Source organism: Colletotrichum higginsianum, chromosome 3 (genome assembly GCF_001672515.1).
Source record: "Colletotrichum higginsianum IMI 349063 chromosome 3, whole genome shotgun sequence".
NCBI lineage: Eukaryota > Fungi > Ascomycota > Sordariomycetes > Glomerellales > Glomerellaceae > Colletotrichum > Colletotrichum higginsianum.
The window spans coordinates 2,897,161-2,915,080 of record NC_030956.1 but is presented as its reverse complement, the minus strand read 5'-3'; the positions used below and the strand labels follow the sequence as shown (position 1 = coordinate 2,915,080).

General features: G+C 55.8%; 9 protein-coding genes across 9 annotated transcripts; 4 read left to right on the top strand and 5 right to left on the bottom strand.

The window, feature by feature from the left end:
• Positions 1-2,939: 2,939 nt before the first annotated feature.
• Positions 2,940-3,910, bottom strand: CH63R_04423 (Ribosomal protein S9/S16; the record flags this gene model as incomplete). Its single annotated transcript, XM_018299398.1, has 2 exons — positions 2,940-3,031; positions 3,094-3,910. 2 exons carry the CDS (start codon positions 3,908-3,910, stop codon positions 2,940-2,942), a joined length of 909 nt encoding a protein of 302 aa, XP_018160644.1.
• Positions 3,911-4,381: 471 nt separating this feature from the next.
• CH63R_04422 (glutathione S-transferase domain-containing protein) lies at positions 4,382-5,997 on the top strand (the record flags this gene model as incomplete). Its single annotated transcript, XM_018299397.1, has 4 exons — positions 4,382-4,411; positions 4,502-4,688; positions 4,923-4,971; positions 5,037-5,997. The coding sequence occupies 4 exons, from the start codon at positions 4,382-4,384 to the stop codon at positions 5,995-5,997; spliced, it is 1,227 nt and encodes a 408-aa protein (XP_018160643.1).
• Positions 5,998-6,449: 452 nt separating this feature from the next.
• CH63R_04421 (phosphoprotein phosphatase) lies at positions 6,450-7,507 on the bottom strand (the record flags this gene model as incomplete). Its single annotated transcript, XM_018299396.1, has 2 exons — positions 6,450-7,212; positions 7,284-7,507. The coding sequence occupies 2 exons, from the start codon at positions 7,505-7,507 to the stop codon at positions 6,450-6,452; spliced, it is 987 nt and encodes a 328-aa protein (XP_018160642.1).
• A 596-nt stretch (positions 7,508-8,103) lies between these two features.
• CH63R_04420 (rRNA processing protein) lies at positions 8,104-9,074 on the top strand (the record flags this gene model as incomplete). The annotated part of the gene is made up of 2 exons (XM_018299395.1): positions 8,104-8,289; positions 8,343-9,074. The coding sequence occupies 2 exons, from the start codon at positions 8,104-8,106 to the stop codon at positions 9,072-9,074; spliced, it is 918 nt and encodes a 305-aa protein (XP_018160641.1).
• Positions 9,075-9,258: 184 nt separating this feature from the next.
• On the bottom strand, positions 9,259-11,475 carry CH63R_04419 (ABC1 family protein; the record flags this gene model as incomplete). The annotated part of the gene is made up of 1 exon (XM_018299394.1): positions 9,259-11,475. One exon carries the CDS (start codon positions 11,473-11,475, stop codon positions 9,259-9,261), a length of 2,217 nt encoding a protein of 738 aa, XP_018160640.1.
• Positions 11,476-11,935: 460 nt separating this feature from the next.
• Positions 11,936-13,258, bottom strand: CH63R_04418 (Nuclear protein Es2; the record flags this gene model as incomplete). Its single annotated transcript, XM_018299393.1, has 1 exon — positions 11,936-13,258. The coding sequence occupies one exon, from the start codon at positions 13,256-13,258 to the stop codon at positions 11,936-11,938; it is 1,323 nt and encodes a 440-aa protein (XP_018160639.1).
• Positions 13,259-14,117: 859 nt separating this feature from the next.
• On the top strand, positions 14,118-15,912 carry CH63R_04417 (Serine/threonine-protein phosphatase; the record flags this gene model as incomplete). The annotated part of the gene is made up of 7 exons (XM_018299392.1): positions 14,118-14,267; positions 14,348-14,428; positions 14,491-14,926; positions 14,985-15,228; positions 15,276-15,637; positions 15,690-15,814; positions 15,874-15,912. 7 exons carry the CDS (start codon positions 14,118-14,120, stop codon positions 15,910-15,912), a joined length of 1,437 nt encoding a protein of 478 aa, XP_018160638.1.
• A 259-nt stretch (positions 15,913-16,171) lies between these two features.
• Positions 16,172-16,618, bottom strand: CH63R_04416 (uncharacterized protein; the record flags this gene model as incomplete). The annotated part of the gene is made up of 1 exon (XM_018299391.1): positions 16,172-16,618. One exon carries the CDS (start codon positions 16,616-16,618, stop codon positions 16,172-16,174), a length of 447 nt encoding a protein of 148 aa, XP_018160637.1.
• Positions 16,619-17,142: 524 nt separating this feature from the next.
• Positions 17,143-17,743, top strand: CH63R_04415 (Transcription elongation factor SPT4; the record flags this gene model as incomplete). Its single annotated transcript, XM_018299390.1, has 3 exons — positions 17,143-17,226; positions 17,343-17,596; positions 17,710-17,743. The coding sequence occupies 3 exons, from the start codon at positions 17,143-17,145 to the stop codon at positions 17,741-17,743; spliced, it is 372 nt and encodes a 123-aa protein (XP_018160636.1).
• Positions 17,744-17,920: the final 177 nt, after the last annotated feature.

Genomic DNA, 17,920 nt, shown 5'->3' with positions numbered 1-17,920 from the left:
CAACGCACCCATCCTCTACCAGCATCGGAAAGGAGATCCAGCTGGAAATGGGTAAGAAATCCGGACCGTGTACCGTGCACGTATTTCTCTCGGCCCAAGCTTGCAGTCCTCTGATAGGTTTAGTTGCTCATGTTTGCCCAAAGTCAAAACCGCTGCGTCTGGCTACGCGATACAGTCTTAGTAGGACTAGGGCGAAAATTTTCCAACTTAGTCAGTTTATTTTCTCGCACCGCAACACTATCACTTATTTACACTGAGAGGCTACACACTACATCCACCACGCGACTTACACTAGGTCTCCCATCAGACGCCGACCGCTCGATGCTACCAACACACTCGGGTGACGAACAAACAGCGATGCGAATCTCTACCACCTCCCACGTCTTCGGTTTGGTCATCTCTGGGCGACGAGAATTTATGAGCCGAGAACAGGACTGATCGAAACAGGTGAGGCAAGGACTCTTGTCATTCACGACCTCCACTACAGGCCCACCATTCTCTGCCACAACTGTTTCCGGACGCCACAGGATTCGATCAAAGGTCAAGACCACAAACCTTGAGCAGAGACACAGCACCGGTGTGGTTGCAGCACGGAGAACCAATGAAGCAACGAGCCCACATGCCTTGGGCAGCACGTCCTAATTGCCCAACCAGACTAGTCACATCGCAATGCTCCAACCCACTTCTTCATCTTCCAGTCGGGTTGATTGCATGCTCAACCTCACCCAACCTCACCCGCACCGTTCCCTCCCCCAAGGCTCAAGGCCCAGATGCTTTTGATAGTACCTCAGTCCCGGATGCGTGGCGCGGCACCAGGGGCAGGCAAAAGCTTGCGTACAACGCGCCAAGGATGTCTAGAGCGGCGCTTATGCTGTATACGCCTGCATCTCTGCCACGGCCCACGGGGCCGTGAAGAGACGCCGCCTTCAACGCCTAATGCCTATGGCGCATTAGCAGGAAACTAAGGTACCCCATCATCACCTGCCTCTGTTGCCGCCAGGCCGTCCTCCAAATCCCCGACTCGACGCCCGTGGCTTGCCGAGGACTGCCGTTTACACGACTCAACTTAAAATGAACAAAGGCCCAAAGGGACGGAGATGGGCGTCGCGCCACAGGAGACTGACCGTCAACGGTCGAGCTAAGGCCGCCCAATCGTCATTCCAGCTTCATCTCACCAACTTACCACGTTTTCAATTTACATTCACACAATGCAGCACAACTTGAAGTGGTTGTGTCACCTCGAGTGGTTGGTGTGCTGGCCCCTCCTCCTCCACCCCCCGTTTTCTTCTGAAGCAAGGTATAGCTCGCAATCGTTAGACAATTTTCTTCTTGAGGATGATCTCAGCGTCACACAGGCGACTATCGTCGATCATCTTAATCGTCACCTGATTGATCCCAGCAGCTCGCCACGAGATTTTCCCCTCACCAAAAGGAAAAAAGTCAGCGCAAGATCCGCCGGATGAATGCAGCGCGATAGCCTCATTCCCGCGTCGCACAATACCACCCGACGCTGTCTCCATACCGCCTCCTTCTGCCATCTCAAGCCTTCCGTAGCCCAACCTGTATTGTCACTCATGCTGCGCCCTGTCCCTCAGCCAGTTGATTTCGTATTGACTGTCCTCGCATCCACCCGGCAACACGCCCCTTTCCAGACTGATCATCGTCACAAAACCACGCCAAAACCATGACGGGGAGGAGGGTTTGCTTGGATTGCGTGTCGCCTTCCCCAATCCGGTGAAACAGGCCGACTCGTGTTGTCCACCACCTATATTTCTCTCGACACCAGCGATCGGACTACCATGCTGTTACCGCAAACGGCCCTAAACGATGAAACCTGCTCCATGAACCTTCGATTCATAGGTTCCATGCTTCTAGAAACCTTCGGCAGCCAGGACCGGTTCCAGTGCCTGTCTGTGCCCTCGCTGTCATCTCCGTTTAGGGGGGACCTTGTGTGGGAAATTGAAACAAGGCCCTTGGCCGGCGCGTTTCTGCAACGTTGGTCATGAGGAGTGGCCATCGTTAGCCTCGACGCCAGAAACGTCGACGCGCTTGCTCACGGACCCTTTTGATATCATCGTGTGTTGATCCGCCCGCAACTTTGCATAAGTGCCAACTTGTGGCCTATGGTTCTGGCCCGATAATGACACATGAGGGCTACATTCACTCCTTCCGATACCCTGTTCCAATGCGCGTCTAAAAAAAAACCCCGTCCACGGCCACTCCGAGTGTACAACGGTTTGCCAGTGGTCATCGCTCACGCTAGTCAAATGAGCCGTATCAGCCAGAGCATACATCTCGGCCGCCTTCACCGACGCCATCGAATGAGGCGACACAACAATGGAGGATGAACGGATTGCGAAGATCTCAAATCAATCTGCGCCCTTCGGCCGCGTCCAGGACATGGCCTATTGCATTTGAAGACACTACGTTGCTCCTTCACGAGTTGCATGGGGGCTCCGGATCCAAATGAGTCCAGACACGGCATTGCCGCACTTGATGCTGACGTAGACCGTATTTGCTGAGGTCGACGGAATCCCACAACTCCAAGCATGTCGCCCAGTATCGTTCTCATTGACCATGAGTTCCACCGAGTGGTATTAATAGTCTCGAAAACACTGCTCGCAAATATATTCCGGTCCTTTGGAATCGCCCCAGTTGTCACAAATTCCGTCCACCAGCAGTGTGAGCTGGTTCGTTCAAACTTGACCACGTTGCCATCACTTGGGCTCAATTGCATTCACGTCCCCCACCAGGCAAACACCATGCCCGGATCGACACATACTGTGCACAGTGTTCAAATGCGAGGCAAACACACATCATAGGCTGGCATTTCAACAGCTGCCTCTGTTCTATGTATACACTGGGGTGGTAGTACAACAAAAGGGTCGCATGGATGACCAACGAAATCATCACCAGAGCTCCAAGTGGAAGGTGATGTTCTATCTCTTGACCCAAGCAGGCATCTTTCTGGCCTTGACGTGACCGTGCTTCTTTCTCTCCACAGTCCTCGGGTCGCGCGTAACGCAACCAGCTGTAGAGTTGGATAGGTCAGCAAGAAGCTCGACAGAAGCTCGAGGCTTGAATTCCGCTTACCCTTTCGCAATATCGGCCTCAGAGCTGGTTCATGGACCATGATGCCCTTGGCAACGGCCAATGTCAGGGCCTCGGCCTGCCCGGTGACCCCGCCGCCTTCAACGAGCGCCCACACGTTGTATTTGTCCGTCCTCGCAGTGCTTCGGAGCGCCCAGATGGCGCTCTCGCGATCGTGAATCCTGCCAAACATCTCGTTCAGGGGCTTGCCGTTGACGAGGACTTCTCCGGTGCCCTCAACCACCCAGGCGCGCGCGGTCGACGTCTTTCTCCTGCCCACGCCCAGCGCGCGTCCGAACCTGTCGAGGGGCGCGACCTTCGCCACGTTCTTGTAAGGGTCGATGTCGCGCTTGAATTCCTGCAGAGCCTCCTTGACTTCACCGGGCATCATCTTAGGAAAGATAGAGTGTAGCCGCTTGACCATGGCCAGGACCTGACTGTATGGCATCGCTTTGACCGGCTCTCCTGTCGTTTGCCGGTATCCCTTCAAGTTTTTCCATACTTGTCGCGGGACCAGCTCGGGTGGCGCAGTCGGGATGTGTTGGTAACGCTGCAGCAGGGTAGAAAGCTTGATGTAAGCATCGTTAAAGCGAGGCTCTCTAGAGAAGTATGAAGGCGAAACGGGGAGCGGACGCGCATTGTTGACTCCCGGGAACGGATTCTCGGGTGGGCTCGCGTCGTCCTCGGGCTGGTGGCTCGTCGAGATGTTTTTGATGTCGACATGGGAACTCGTTCGTTGCCATTGCGGCTTCAGCAGCTGGCCTTTTGCAAGTTGGCGCAAGCAGAGGGTCTGCTGCAGGCCATGGCGTAGCATGGACATTGTTGTGGGACCTCAGTCAACGCCCTCGTCGATAAGGTGGCCGTCGCGATTGTCGTGAGCTGTAATGCAGCCTCAATTCGCCAACCATCCTACAACAGAAATCTTTCCTACCTTAGCTTCGCAAGAGCAGGGACATCCGGCTGAACGTCGGAGAGGACGCACGTGATGTGGCGCTACCAGCCACACAGACACAGGGCGCTTGGGCCACTGTCTGCGAGTTTGTTACCCCTCAACGTAGTGCGGCCCAAGGTGGCTAGCTGGATGCCCTGGCAGAGAAGCTGCTGCCCGTCGAGGGGCTTTCCCCCCCCTGGGTAGGTGGCGGGGCACTGCGGACGAAATTTCATTCAAAAAATTACCCGTCTACACTGGCGGGGAACTCGAACTTTTCTCTCTCTCCTCTCTTGTCCACCACATCACGCACCCTTTTTTTGATACCCTTCCATCCCCCTCAGTCGCAACAACTGAATCAAGATGGCGTTCGGCAAGCTCTTCACCTACCCGGTTAGTAAACAGCGTCATTGCCTTTCCCCCTTTGGTTTCGTTCTTTGGACGTGAGGAACTACAGCTGACCATGATATTCCTCCCCTCTAGGCCAACCCCCGCACCACGGCCATCCGCGCCGTCGCGAAGGCCAACAACGTTGACCTCGAGTTCATCGAGGCCGACACTACCAAGCCTTCCGCCGAGCACCTCAAGGCCAACAAGCTCGGCAAGGTTCCCGCCTTCCTCGGCGAGGATGGATACCCTCTGTCCGAGTGCATCGCCATCGCGATCTACAGTACGTTTTGAGTCACCTGCCTCGTCTTCCCGTTTGAGAACAAAGAGAAGAAGAGCACTTGCACAATCAAACACCCTACCCCTCGATATGATGATCAAGCATTTTTCAATACAGTTATCCCTGTCTGAATTTCCTTGTGGACATAGTCTAAGTTTCTGATCCTGCCATTGACCTACCACCTACTATGTTTTGAAAACACCATGGGTAAAGGCCATACTAACGATAACCCCACAGTCACCTCCCAGAACGAGAAGACGACCCTTCTCGGCAAGACCAAGCAGGAGTGAGTGCCCAGAGACTATTGTGCGTCAGAGTAGAGCAGCACGTGAGACTAACGTCCCCCATCAGCTACGCTTCCATCCTGAAGTGGATGTCGTTCTTCAACTCCGAGGTCCTCCCCCCCATGGGTGCCTGGTACCGCCCTCTCCTGGGCAAGGACACCTACAACAAGAAGGCCGTCGAGGACTCCTCCAAGGTCGCCCTCAAGGCCATCAAGGTCGTTGAGGAGCACCTCCTCAGCAACACCTACCTCGTTGGCGAGCGCATTACTCTCGCCGACCTCTTCGCCGCCGGCATCATTGCCCGTGGCTTCGAGTTCTTCTTCGACAAGCAGTGGCGCCAGGAGAACCCCAGCGTCACCCGCTGGTACGACACCATCGTTAACCAGGACATCTGGACCGCCGTTGCCGAGAAGCAGGAGTACCTCGAGACCCCTAAGCTCACCAACGTCGCCCCCAAGAAGCCTGAGCAGCCCAAGAAGGAGGCTGCCCCCAAGGCCGCCCCCGCCCCCGCCGCTGAGGAGGCCGCCCCCGCCCCTAAGCCCAAGCACCCCCTTGCTGAGCTTCCCCGCGCCTCTTTCGACCTTGAGGAGTGGAAGCGCCAGTACTCCAACATCAAGAACCACGAGGAGGCCATGAAGTGGTTTTGGGACAACGTCAACCTGGAGGAGTTCTCCCTCTGGAAGGTCAAGTACAAGTACAACGACGAGCTCACCCTCACCTTCATGTCCAACAACCTCATTGGTGGCTTCAACAACCGCCTCGAGGCTTCCCGCAAGTTCATCTTCGGATGCGCTGCCGTCTACGGCCAGAACAACGACTCCGTCATCGAGGGTGCCTTCGTTGTCCGTGGCCAGGACTTCAAGCCCGCTTTCGACGTCGCTCCCGATTACGAGAGCTACGAGTTCGAGAAGCTCGACGGCACTAAGCCCGAGGACCGCCAGTTCGTCTCTGACTCCTGGGGTTGGGAGAAGCCCACCACCCATAACGGCAAAGAGTACCCCGTTGCCGACGGCAAGGTCTTCAAATAAGCGAATTGCTCCAGGGAGTGATCCGACATTTATGGCTTATGGCAGAGATGAAACGAGTTTACGATTAGGCAAGGGGGTGTGTAGACGATGTTATGGACCCGAGAAGAACTATCTTGCGCGTAATGCCAGAGGCTGTGTGCCAAGTTACTAGTCCGAGCCACTAGGACGAGGCAATAGATGCAGGATGTTCCTGATCAAAACCAAAAAAGTACATTTCCCATCCATAATTTGCTCTCCTGCCACGCTTGTGTCCGCCCGTGAAAACTTTGCTCGTCCAACAACTTGTGATTATGCTAATCCTAAAGGGTATCTTTCTCGATGCTGTGAAGTGTGTATTCTAACATCCGTGTCCCCATGCGTCTTCCGCTTCATTTGCCCTCATCCATCTGGGCCACAGCCGGATATTTCTGCCACCTGTCCAGTCAATCTGTCTTGGAAGCACACACGACACGTCACTGCTCGATTGGCGCAAGTTTGTAGTCCTTCCTAACCTCGAACGGGTTCTCGCGCATGTAAGCGCTAACGTCGGACTGATGGCACAGGGCGTTGAGGTAGTCGTGGATCTGGGGCACGATGTAGCCCGGCTCGTTAGCGTTGCCAAAGAACTCGGGGACCCGGAGGAGGTTGTACGGCTCGCTGCGCGCCTTCTCGGACGAGTCATCGACCAGCACGGTGTTGGTCTGGTCCCAACGGCCGCCGTATGCCGCGTCTGGGTGCGCCGCCTGCACGTTCTTCTCACGCCAGACTAATTCCAGACGCTTGTAGACCTGCACGCGGAGCTGGTAGTCGGCTTCCGTCAGGCCGAAGCGGTCGCGACCCCAGACGGCGAGGACCCGGCGGCGGTATGAGCCTCTGTCGGCGTGGCCGCCGCCGCCCGCGCCGCCGCCAGGTGGGCCCAGGAGGAGTTGGTCGCACATGGACTGGACGTTGCCGGGACGGGCCGAAGACCATACGACGACGTGAAAAGTATCGAGGCAATACTGCAGAAAGCGCCGGGCGTGTGGCCGCTCGACAAAGGAGGTCGCCTGGCGCCGGTTCGGGCGGTGGAGGAGTGTACCGTTGAGGTCCATGACGACGAGGATGGGGCGCGGGGTGGGGAGGAGGGTCGACGGGAGGGAGGCGCGGTGGAGGTATTCCGGGGTTGGGTCGGGGACGCCGCCGGACGCGGCGCTGGGAGCCATGATCTTATCGCGGCTGTTTGATGCGACGCCAGATCTGAGCAAGAAGTTAGCTCGGGGGAGGTTTGCGCTAGGGGGGGAGGTAGAGGACGGCGACGTCGGACTTACGGTGTGTGAGGCCTCTTCTTCCGGGTTGTAGATTGGCCTGCGGCGACGGGTCGCTTGGGTAGAGGAATCGCCCGGGGGCGAGACCCATCAAAGGGTACATCGGCGGCATTGGAGACATTGCCAAGGCCTGGTATCGTGAAGCCGTTGTTGCTTAGCTGCTGGTTCGCGGGGGCAGTCATGGTCGGGGCCGGCTTCGCCCACCATTGTACGTTGGACATGTCCATCTCGTCGGTTCTGGCGTCGTAGATCCGACTTGCGCTGGAGAGAGTTAACAAAGAGAGGCGTTCGGGTTCGCTTTTTCGACTTTGCGCCAGACCAGCGCGTTGTTGCCCCGGGTGTCGGCGCGCGGCTGCGGCGGTAGTTTGAGTAAAGCGATGCTGGAGAAAATGTCGAGATCTGGGGAAGATCCTGGCGAAGGAGGGATGCATGAGGATAGGCGGGCTCAGGAGCAAGTTGCACTTAATGGCCCCAATTGAGTCGGATCACGCGAAATCTCCTTTGGCGTCAGCCTTCAATGCAGATCTGCGCAGCCTAATGACTCAAATATCTCGGATTCGGAATCCTTTCGTCCTGCGATGGTGGAAGAGCAGATATGTTCAAAAAGGACGTGGTTCTTGTCGCACTGGAGAAATCCCGCCCGCATCTTATCGATAACTACCCGGTCGGACGATAACACGGCTGGTTGGTTGTCCTAACTTTTCAGCGGGGCTCGGTCGACGACTTTGAGAGACAGAATCCCTCCCATGTGAAGTTCCGATCCTCACTTCTCTGTCTCGATTCAATCGCTACCCAAACCGCTCTCACACAACAATCACACAAAATGTTATCCGGTAAAAGGAAACAGGGGCTCTCTGGCCTCCAGCGCCGCGTGCGACCTCGGAGGGAAGCGGAACCTGAAATCGATGAGCATGTCAGCAGTGAGCCTGAAGAGATGGATGAGGACGGCGATGAGCTGAGTGAAGGTGATGATGATGATGAGGTGGATCGTGACAAGGAGGAAAATGAGGTGCGTTTGCTATGTGAAACATATTAGAACCCGTCACTGACAAGATATATCAGTCTGCCGGATCACCGCCACCAAAGAAGTCCAAGATCGACATATCAGCCGTCTCCTTTGGCGCCCTTGCCAAAGCACAAGCCTCCATGCCCACGTCCAACAAACGGCGCAAGGGCGGCGCGGGAACGTCAGACTCGGAATCGGAGTCAGACTCGGGCACAGAGGAGGTCGGCAGGAAACACAAGTACGGTGCCAACCTTGCCAAGCGCACGAGCAAGCACGCGCCTATGGAGCAGTCGAGCAAGAAACCTGTCTCGCGGCGTCGCGAGGTCATCGTCGTGCCCAAGATGGAGGTGCGCGATCCGCGCTTCGACCCCTTGAGCGGGCCCGTTGACGAGGCAAAGGCCCGCAAGGCGTACGCGTTCCTGGACGACTATCGCAAGGACGAGATGCGGGAGCTACGAGGGGAGATGAAGAAGACCAAGGACGCTGGAAAGAAGGAGGAGATGAAGCGTCTGCTGCTGTCGATGGAGTCCAAGATTAAGACGCGCGAGCGCAAGCAGCGCGAGGCCGACGTCATTTCGGAGCACAAGCGCAAGGAGAAGGAGCTCGTGAAGCAGGGCAAGCAGCCGTTCTACCTCAAGAAGTCGGAGCAGAAGAAGAGGTTCCTGATGGACCAGTTCGCCGGCATGAAGAAGAAGCAGGTCGACCGGACGATCGAGCGGAAGAGGAAGAAGGTTGTCGGTAGAGAGAGGAAGGAGCTCGACCAGCTGCAGCGGAGGCCGAGAGAATGAAGAGTGCAATGCTCAGTTTCGCATCACATGAAAACATAGTTTTAATCCCGGCTTCGCACTCGACGTCTTTTTGTCTATCTGCCCAGCGGCGTGGGAGGAGGTGTCTGTCTACATGTTGGTTGTACAGCTATAATACAAGATGGTTACAAAATATATTGGGAGAGTGACCCGCTGTCCGTCTACGTTAAACAGTGAGCCCGTTCTTCCTCAGACTCTCCGCAAACATCTCGCGGCACTTGACCTTGCTGCCGAGTTTCGCGCAGAGCAGAAAGGCTCCGCTTAGCTTGCGGTGCAAGCTGTACGTCTCCTCGGGCGGTGGCGCGAGCCTCTCGCGCAACATGACGGGGATGAGAGCCTTGACACGCTCGGTGATGGTCTGGTCGTGGAAGTCGTAGACCTCGGGGGCTGAGTCAAGGAAGGGCTCTGCCAGGGTGAGAATCGATTTCACGTGCGCATCCAACATGATCTTGCTCTCGTGGCCAGTGAGGTACCCCAGGCTCTCCGAGAGCTGCTTCACACCTTCGCGGTCCGATCTCGAGGCCGCCGCGAGCAGCTCGACGTACTGCGTAACGAATTCGTCAGGGTACTCCCTCGAGGCGCCAAAGTCGAGGAGCTCGAGCCTGTTGGTCTCCGCGTTGTATAGGAAGTTGGTCCAGTTGGGATCCGTCTGCATGAACTTGAACTCGGTGATCTCCCGCAGGCAGAGGCGCAGGATCTGGGTGCCGATCCAGTCCTTCTGCTCCTGGGTGAAGGACTTGACCCTGGTGACACCGACGCCCTCCATCCAGTCCATCGTCAGAACGTTCTTGCCGCAGGCCTGAAGGTGAACTTCGGGCACGAGGAAGGTGTCGGGTTCGTCTGCGAGCAGCTCTTTGTACCGGAGCAGGCACTGCGCCTCTCGCTCATAGTCGCATTCCCAGCCGAGCTCGAGCCGCGCGTTGTCGATGGTTTTGTTCAGGTACAGGCCCTTGGGGAGGAGCTTGGTCGCCGTCAAAAGGATACCGAGGTTGTCGAGGTCCGAGTTAATGGAGTCGGCGACGCCTGGGAACTGGATCTTGACGGCAACCTTGCGGCCGCCCTCCTTCAGGGTGGCTCGGTGGACCTGGCCGATAGAGGCAGCGGCGATAGGTTTCTCCTCAAACTCATCAAACAGTTCACGCCATTCCGGCCCCAGGTTCGCCGCGAGCACTTTATCTCTCTGATATGCAGGCATGTAGTCGGCGCGGTCCTGCACCCTCTGCAAAACCTCCTGGATCGGCCCAGGAAGCATCTTAGTGTCCTGGAAGCTCATCATCTGGCCCATCTTCAAGGCGGCACCGCGCATTCTCGAAAGCTTCGCCACGAGCCGCTCCATGTTACTGGCGCTTAGCAGCACGGAGCCCTCGCCTTTGCCGCCCAATGCCCTACCGATACTCTCGGTAATGGCACCCCCCATCATGCCCGCCGCCAGCCCGCCATAGTTCCAAAGTCTGCTCAAACGCGTGGCCGGCACCTTCGATTCTCGGAGGACGTATGCTGATGTGGTTGATTGGTCGGCTGTGGCCCCCAGATCGGCCTCAACGGGCGGCACATCCTTGGATTCTGGTTCTGCAGAGACGGGGACAGATATCACAGCTTCCTGGGAATTTGAGACAACTTTCCTGTTGACGCCATCTCTGACTGCGCTTTCTTCAGAGGCCTCCTGAGTAAGGCTGGAGCTGAGTTCTCCCGAAGATGGAGTATTTTGGGTGATCTTTGCAAGCTTTGAGAAATCGACAAAGTCTGGGAGGCCAACAGGCTTGAGCTTCTGTCGGTTTCCCATTTTGGCCTTCGTCTGGTCTTCGTCCTTGCCCAGTAGCTTGGCGGCACGGGTGCTGTGAAATATATTGATATTGACACCGGACGGGACATCGTCGAGCTCCTCGGAAATAGGGGCGCCGTACGAAACCGCAGGTCTCTTGCCAACAGGAACTTCAGAAGGGGCGTTGGCCTTTTTGTCCTTTGCTTCCAACGGCGACGCATCTGACCAGGGGGTTCCGGAAGGATTCAATTGCCTCAATTGAGATAGAACAGATCCGGAATCTGGCCGGACACCGGATGCATTATCGAAGATTGAAGGCTGAAAGTTGCTTGGAGACTGGTGTGGGATGTGGTTGACCTGAACTGCCGGCCCATTTTGCGACGAAGAAACATCTGTTGTAGCCTGCGTCTGAGCTTCCGTGGCCTCAGATGTGGCCGTTGCTGGTTCTGCCGCGGCATCGTCTCGCGTATATTCGGGCGCTGTCGGTGACTTGCGCGTCAAGCTCGATGCCTTGGTGAAGCTCTCAAGCTGCCGACCTCTCAACGCGACATGCTTGGATGCAACGGAGCGTGATGCGCTGAGCACCGCTGCCAAATCGACAACAAAATTGGCAAACCTCATTGGAACGAACGAGCAGTTTCCCTTCACTCCAAGCGCATGTCGTTGTGATATTCACCTTCCAAAATTCGATGGCTTCTCACATCGTCCAGGAACGACCGGGATCTCTAAGTCGAGTTCGTCATGTAGGGAAAAATGGGTGGATGCGTATATGCAACTAAAGGTAACTATAGCTCTAGAAAGCTTCATGTGTACATTTAGTTGCTTGTATCGGGGTTGTGTGCTGATAAGCTTTCTCATCGACCCCTTCCCGCGATAGGTATATGTGCACTTCATTCTACCTAATCATTCATGGTTGATTACAGATCACTGGTGGGGTCTGCTTGGATTTGACCATGGAACAGCAATCATTTGCGCATGGGCTATCCAGTCCTAGGGTTTCCTCTATTGATGTAGTATCTTTGGCCCTATCCATAATTCCTTGTCTGTCATTATTCATTAACCCCATTCCTGATATTAGCTACTACCTTTTCACAGACGACCCGCCCTTGAGGAGCGAGCCTCTTGCCCTCATGGGCGTTGCCTTCTTAGCAGGATCGCCCGGACTTCCAAGTCTTGGACTGCCAATCTTGCTCCACAGTCGTTGAGCGGCGGGCGTCAGGCCGCCCGAGACCCGTGGACTGGACGGAAACTTGGGTACTGGCGTTCTCTCTGGCTTTCCTGTCAGACCGTTTTTCGCAGATTCTCTATTGGACTGCGCTGCACGCTCAACCAGTCGATGATGCAGGCTTTCTCTCTCCCTTTGCTCTTGCAGCTTGAAAGGATTCGGCGTGGCGTCGCCCGGACCCAAGTTGATAACGGGGGCTAGCGGAACTTCTTCGTCGTCCTCGTCGTCCACAAACGCATACCCGTTCACCCTCGGTGTTTCTCCTCCCCCGACGGCGCTGGACGCCTGGTCTTCTTTCCGTGTTTTCCCAGCAATCGCGTCTCTGACGGCTGACATGGTTGGAGATGTCGGTCTCTGAACAATCGGTGGCTGTGGTATCCTCGTGTTCTGGTAGTTGATCGATTTCGGCGCCATTCTGGATGCGGCTTGGGCCTTCTGAGCCGGGCTCTCGTAATCATCCTCCACACTGTCTGGTCCGAACATCAGGCCGTTCTTCGGGTTGGCATTCCAACTGTCGGGTCTTGCTGGTCGGTCATCGACATCCTTGATAGCCAGCCTATCCCTCTTCCATCCGTCGTCGGTCAAACTCCTCGTCTCCAATAACTTTGCTTCGACCTCGGCCTGCCTGATCATCTGATTTGATGGCAGTTTGTTTCCTCGCCATATCCAGGCGTACTTCTCGGCTTTCTTTTGGTTTTGCTTGTCCATGAGCTTGTAAAAGCTCTCGTTATCCTCGCTGGTATAGGTGGCCTGGAAGTTGACGAGACTCATGTTGGTGTCCACAACCGGCTTTGGCACTTCGGTCGCTGTCGATGCAACTGATACCGGCGTGTCCACGCCGTATGCTGACGGTGTGCGTCCTCCGTTATCGAACGGCACTGGCCTTTTTAATCTTTGCCTCCCCGGAGTCATCACGCGCTGTAGTCTCTGCCCAGCGTTGGATATCCATGCCCTGTCCTTCGATTCGAGGGCGTCGAGGTACTCTTGCTGTGTCTCGGCTTCCAAAAGCCCGGGGAAAAAGTCTCGTGCGATGATCTGCGAGAGGGCATCGGTATAGGTATCTTCGTCTATGACCTTTTTTGGGCGCTTGATCCTCTTCACGGGCGGCGGTGCCGGCATCAGTTCGGTGTCGGTCCGTTTGCGCACAAGCGCATTCGACTCGCGGTCTTGCGACTCCATCGTCGGAAGTTGGTGACAGCCGAGAAGGAAGGGTGTCGTTTCTTTCTTTAATCTTGTGTATGTGACGAGCGCATCTATACGGCCATGCGGTGGCGGTTTCTGCACTGGGGCACGTTGGTTGAACTTGAAGAAGTTGGTTGAGGCCAATCTCGAAATCTGAGTTGCGCTCAACTCTGGGTCCCGAAATGACGTTCCGATAAGCGATAAGAATGCGTGCGGCGCGGCACGCCCAACATGCGACTACCGAGGCTTCTTGGTGTGATTCCCACTCACCCTAGGTAAGCTCCGGGCCTGTGTACGCTAGGTACCTTTAAATACCTTGTGTGCTCTGGACGTCGCGCACCCCCTGAGGTACCTGATAGTGGCGACTTGCAGGGTGGGCGCCAGACCGATCACGCTGCTGCCCTTTAAGCGCCCCTGTTGTATTCTAGAAGTGGCAATTAAGTAGTACCACCCCGTCGCATCAAATCGCACCCGTGTGGTGGCAGGCAGCACTGTTTCCCCCGTTAGGTTGGCAAGTTAGCTCCGAAGAGGGTTTAAGGGCCGAACCGTCGCGAATGGACTGAAAGCTTTCTGAGTGTGACCCCAGGCCCAGCAACTCCAACCTTCGAACAGCTTCCGCCGCATGCCGTGGTAAAATTTGCTGCTGCCACTCTTCTTCTCCCGTCCCATTTGGCACATCGACCATCAGCACGCATCGTTCGAGCTCCGCGGCAGAAGGGAACACACCTTTGCTCCCACTTTTCAAGTCCGTGGCCGAGATAGTTAGGATTAGGTCCCCCTCCCCCTCCATCATCTGCCTGCGATAATCTATCTACCCCACACCTTGGTTCTGCAAAAGTCCGCCGTCGTTTCCACCATGTCTACGCCGGAAGAGCGGGCAGTTGCCTTCAAGAACGATGGCAACAAGGCTTTCGCTGCCCACGATTGGCCGAAGGCTATCGAGTTGTACACCAAGGCCATCGAGCTGAACGATAAGGAGCCGACATTCTACACCAACCGCGCTCAGGTTCGCCACCCACCCTTCCCTTCGCCGAGGCTACACAGCCAAGTTGCTCGCGTGACTAACAATATCTCGACTCCGAGTAGGCAAATATCAAGTCTGAGGCGTACGGCTATGCTATCTCGGACTGTTCCAAGGCGCTCGAATTGAACCCGAAGCTGGTCAAGGTAAGTAAAGGTCAAACGGCACGGGAGCCTGGCTCAACATGCTGACGTCGATGCGAATCTAGGCATACTTTCGCCGAGGCCTTGCCCAAACCGCCTGCATCAGACCCAAGGATGCCGTAGTCGACTTCAAGGAGTGTTTACGACTCGATCCGAACAACAAAGACGCTAAATTGAAGCTGGACGAATGCAAAAAGATTGTGCGCAAGTTGGACTTCTTCGCTGCCATCGAGGTCGGCGACGAGCCCTCTGCAGCTGAGGGTCTCGATATCAGCGTCATCAACGTCGAGGAGGACTACGATGGCGTCAGATTGGAAGAAGAGATGACCCAGGAGTTCATCGACGACATGACAGAGCGATTCAAGAAGGGCAAGAAGATCCACAAGAAATACGTCTACCAGATCATCTTGGCCGTCAAGAAGATTGTTTACGACGAGGCGACGATGGTAGAGATGGAGATCCCTGAGGGCACTCAACTTACTGTCTGTGGTGACACACACGGTAAGCCAATCGTCAGTTGACATTTTTTAAAGGAAGTAACTACTGACACCCAGGACAGGCCAGTACTTCGATCTGATGGAGCTGTTCCGCCTCAACGGAACCCCCAATGACAAGCATTACTACCTGTTCAACGGCGACTTCGTCGATCGTGGATCATGGTCCACCGAGATCGCACTCCTGCTTTACGCCTACAAATGGCTGCGCCCCAAGGCCTTCTTTTTGAACCGCGGCAACCATGAGACCGACGACATGAATCGCGTTTACGGTTTCGAGGGCGAGTGCAAGGCGAAGTACAACGAGAGGTAAGTTGATCATGTCGCGTATGAGGTATACTGACTAACAAATACAGAATCTTCAAGCTGTTCTCCGAGAGCTTCTCGGCTTTGCCTCTTGCGACTCTGATCGGCACTAAGTACCTCGTGCTGCACGGAGGTCTGTTCTCTGACGACAAGGTCACTTTGGATGATATCCGTAAACTTGACAGGCATGCTCAGCGCCAACCCGGTCAGGCTGGCCTCATGATGGAGATGCTTTGGACAGATCCCCAGGACGAGCCGGGCCGTGGCCCCAGCAAGCGTGGTGTCGGCATGCAATTCGGCCCAGACGTCACCAAGAAGTTTTGTGAGAACAACGGCCTTGAAGCCGTCATCCGCAGCCACGAAGTCCGCATGGACGGTTACGAAGTGCAGCACGACGGACGATGCATTACTGGTAGGATTGATCCTTGTGCGAAGTACTCTAGGGCCGAGGCTAATTGTTGTAGTCTTCTCTGCGCCCAGATACTGCGACTCTACCGAGAACAGAGGCGCGTACATCAACATTGGCCCCGACTACGAGTTGCAGTTTCAGCAGTTTGACGCTGTTCCCCACCCGGATATCAAGCCCATGGTAAGGCCCGAACGATCCTCCTTTACGTGGACCTGCCGCTGACATTATCCTCTTCTTAGGCGTATGCTCAGAGCTCTCTCATGTCGTCTCTGATGTAGTTTGGTGAGTATTACGGATCTGTTGACCAGAGGATATGAGACGAGATATTTTGCATCCGCAAGCATATATGGTGCATGTGATTGGCGCATATGGGGGCGGGCTGGGCGGCGGCGTGGGTTTGGCCATGCGGATAAATCGGAGTTCATTGTTCCTGGCGGACCGTACAACCAACCATACCCCCGACTCTAGAATAATATGACGTTTGGGCGTCTGGTCAAATCCCGTACTTTGTTACAGTTTCTGACGGTGACCCTCGTTTCACGAAGACCAGAGCTTGTCTTGGCCGTCGGCGCCGACCATGGCGCCTAGGTAGTCGGAGCACTGCTTCACGCGGAGCATCCGCCGGGTCCCCTGCTCGGAGACGCCGGCCCACGCCGTGATGGCGGCGGCGAAGAGGCTAAGGTCCGGACGGGGCACGCGCAGCCAGCACTGGGTGCGGTCGACCTTGAGAATGTCGATAGGGATGGCGGAGCCCGTGACGCCGAGGAACTGGCGCAGCGCGGCGTCGCAGTAGGAGCGCACCTGAAGGTTGTCCAAGTCCGCCGTTGCCTCAGGCGCTTGCGGGGAGTCGGTGATGAGCTCTAGATGGGCGTACGAGAATGCCGGTGTCTTTATGGTGCATGTGAGGAGCTCGTGGGATTTGAGACTCGTTGCGCGAGGGGTGCTGGTCGGCGTCTCTTCCGCTGATGAGTTTTGCGTCGTCATGACGGTAATGTATGTGGCCTCAAGGGTTGAGTATGACCTTGGTATCGTGAATCAAATATTTGGAGTACCTCCGAGTTAGAACTGTTGATGACGGTGACTGTTTCTTTTGCCAGTGCACCCTACCTGACCGTTTCGAACGAAGCAAGTCAAGAATATGGAAATAGACTGAGTGAGCGACTGAGTGAGCGGCATGTAATGTGATTCGAGCGCTAGACTAAATGGCTCTTAGGTGGGTCTGACCAAAAGACCCTGCATCCCGATAAATACATATGCTACCTAAAGTCAATTACATACAGCAAGCTTTCAGTTCCACACCCTGTATGTCGTGTCGTTCCGAATCACTTTACTTGAGCGTTGAGCAAGCATCTTGATCCCTACGACAGCCTCGCGCGACGAAACCCCGACGACCACGACCACGACCACGACCACGACGGCGCCTGAAACCCTTCGACCGATTGATCCTACACGAGGCCATCCCCAAGATCACCGCCAGACCACCGCCAGACCGCAACCGGGTCGAGAAAATGTCGGCCGATAACTTCGTCGCGCCCGGCCAGCAGCGCTACCTCCGCGCCTGCATGGTCTGCTCCATCGTCATGACCTACGCCGTACGTCGCTCCTCGACACCTCCCTCCCCCCTTCGCGGTCGCTCTTGCTACAGCCGCCCAGCCCATGAGCGACACGACAAAGACGAGATAAAGCTGACGCCTTCTTCTTGTGGCAGCGCTTCCGTGACGAGGGCTGCCCCAACTGCGAAGAGTTCCTGCACATGGCCGGCTCTCAGGACCAGATCGAGAGCTGCACCTCGCAGGTGTTCGAGGGGCTCATCACGCTCGCGAACCCGAAACGCTCGTGGGTCGCCAAGTGGCAGCGCCTCGACGGCTACGTCCGTGGCGTTTACGCCATCAAGGTCTCGGGCCAACTGCCCGACGAGATCCGCAACACGCTCGAGGAGGAGTATAGGATACACTACATCCCGTGGGTCAACCCCCTTTTCTCACATTGCCTATTAGTCCTTTCGTCTTGTGCCTCGGGAGAGGGACATGGTGGTTGGAGACCAGCGTTGCTAACCACAAATTTCATCATCGCAGGCGCGACGGAACGGAGACTGAAGTCGACGCTTGAGAAACCTCGAGACATCGAGCGGTGCTTTACATATCGGCGTTCGGGGGGAGGTGTTAAAGAAAGGTTGGCAACGGAGTCAGGGAAGACTCTCTCTTCTTCGGATGGAATCGATCGGTTCCCAATGGTATCTAAAACAAGAAAAAATGCGCACCCAAATGATTGCCCTTTGCCAAACCA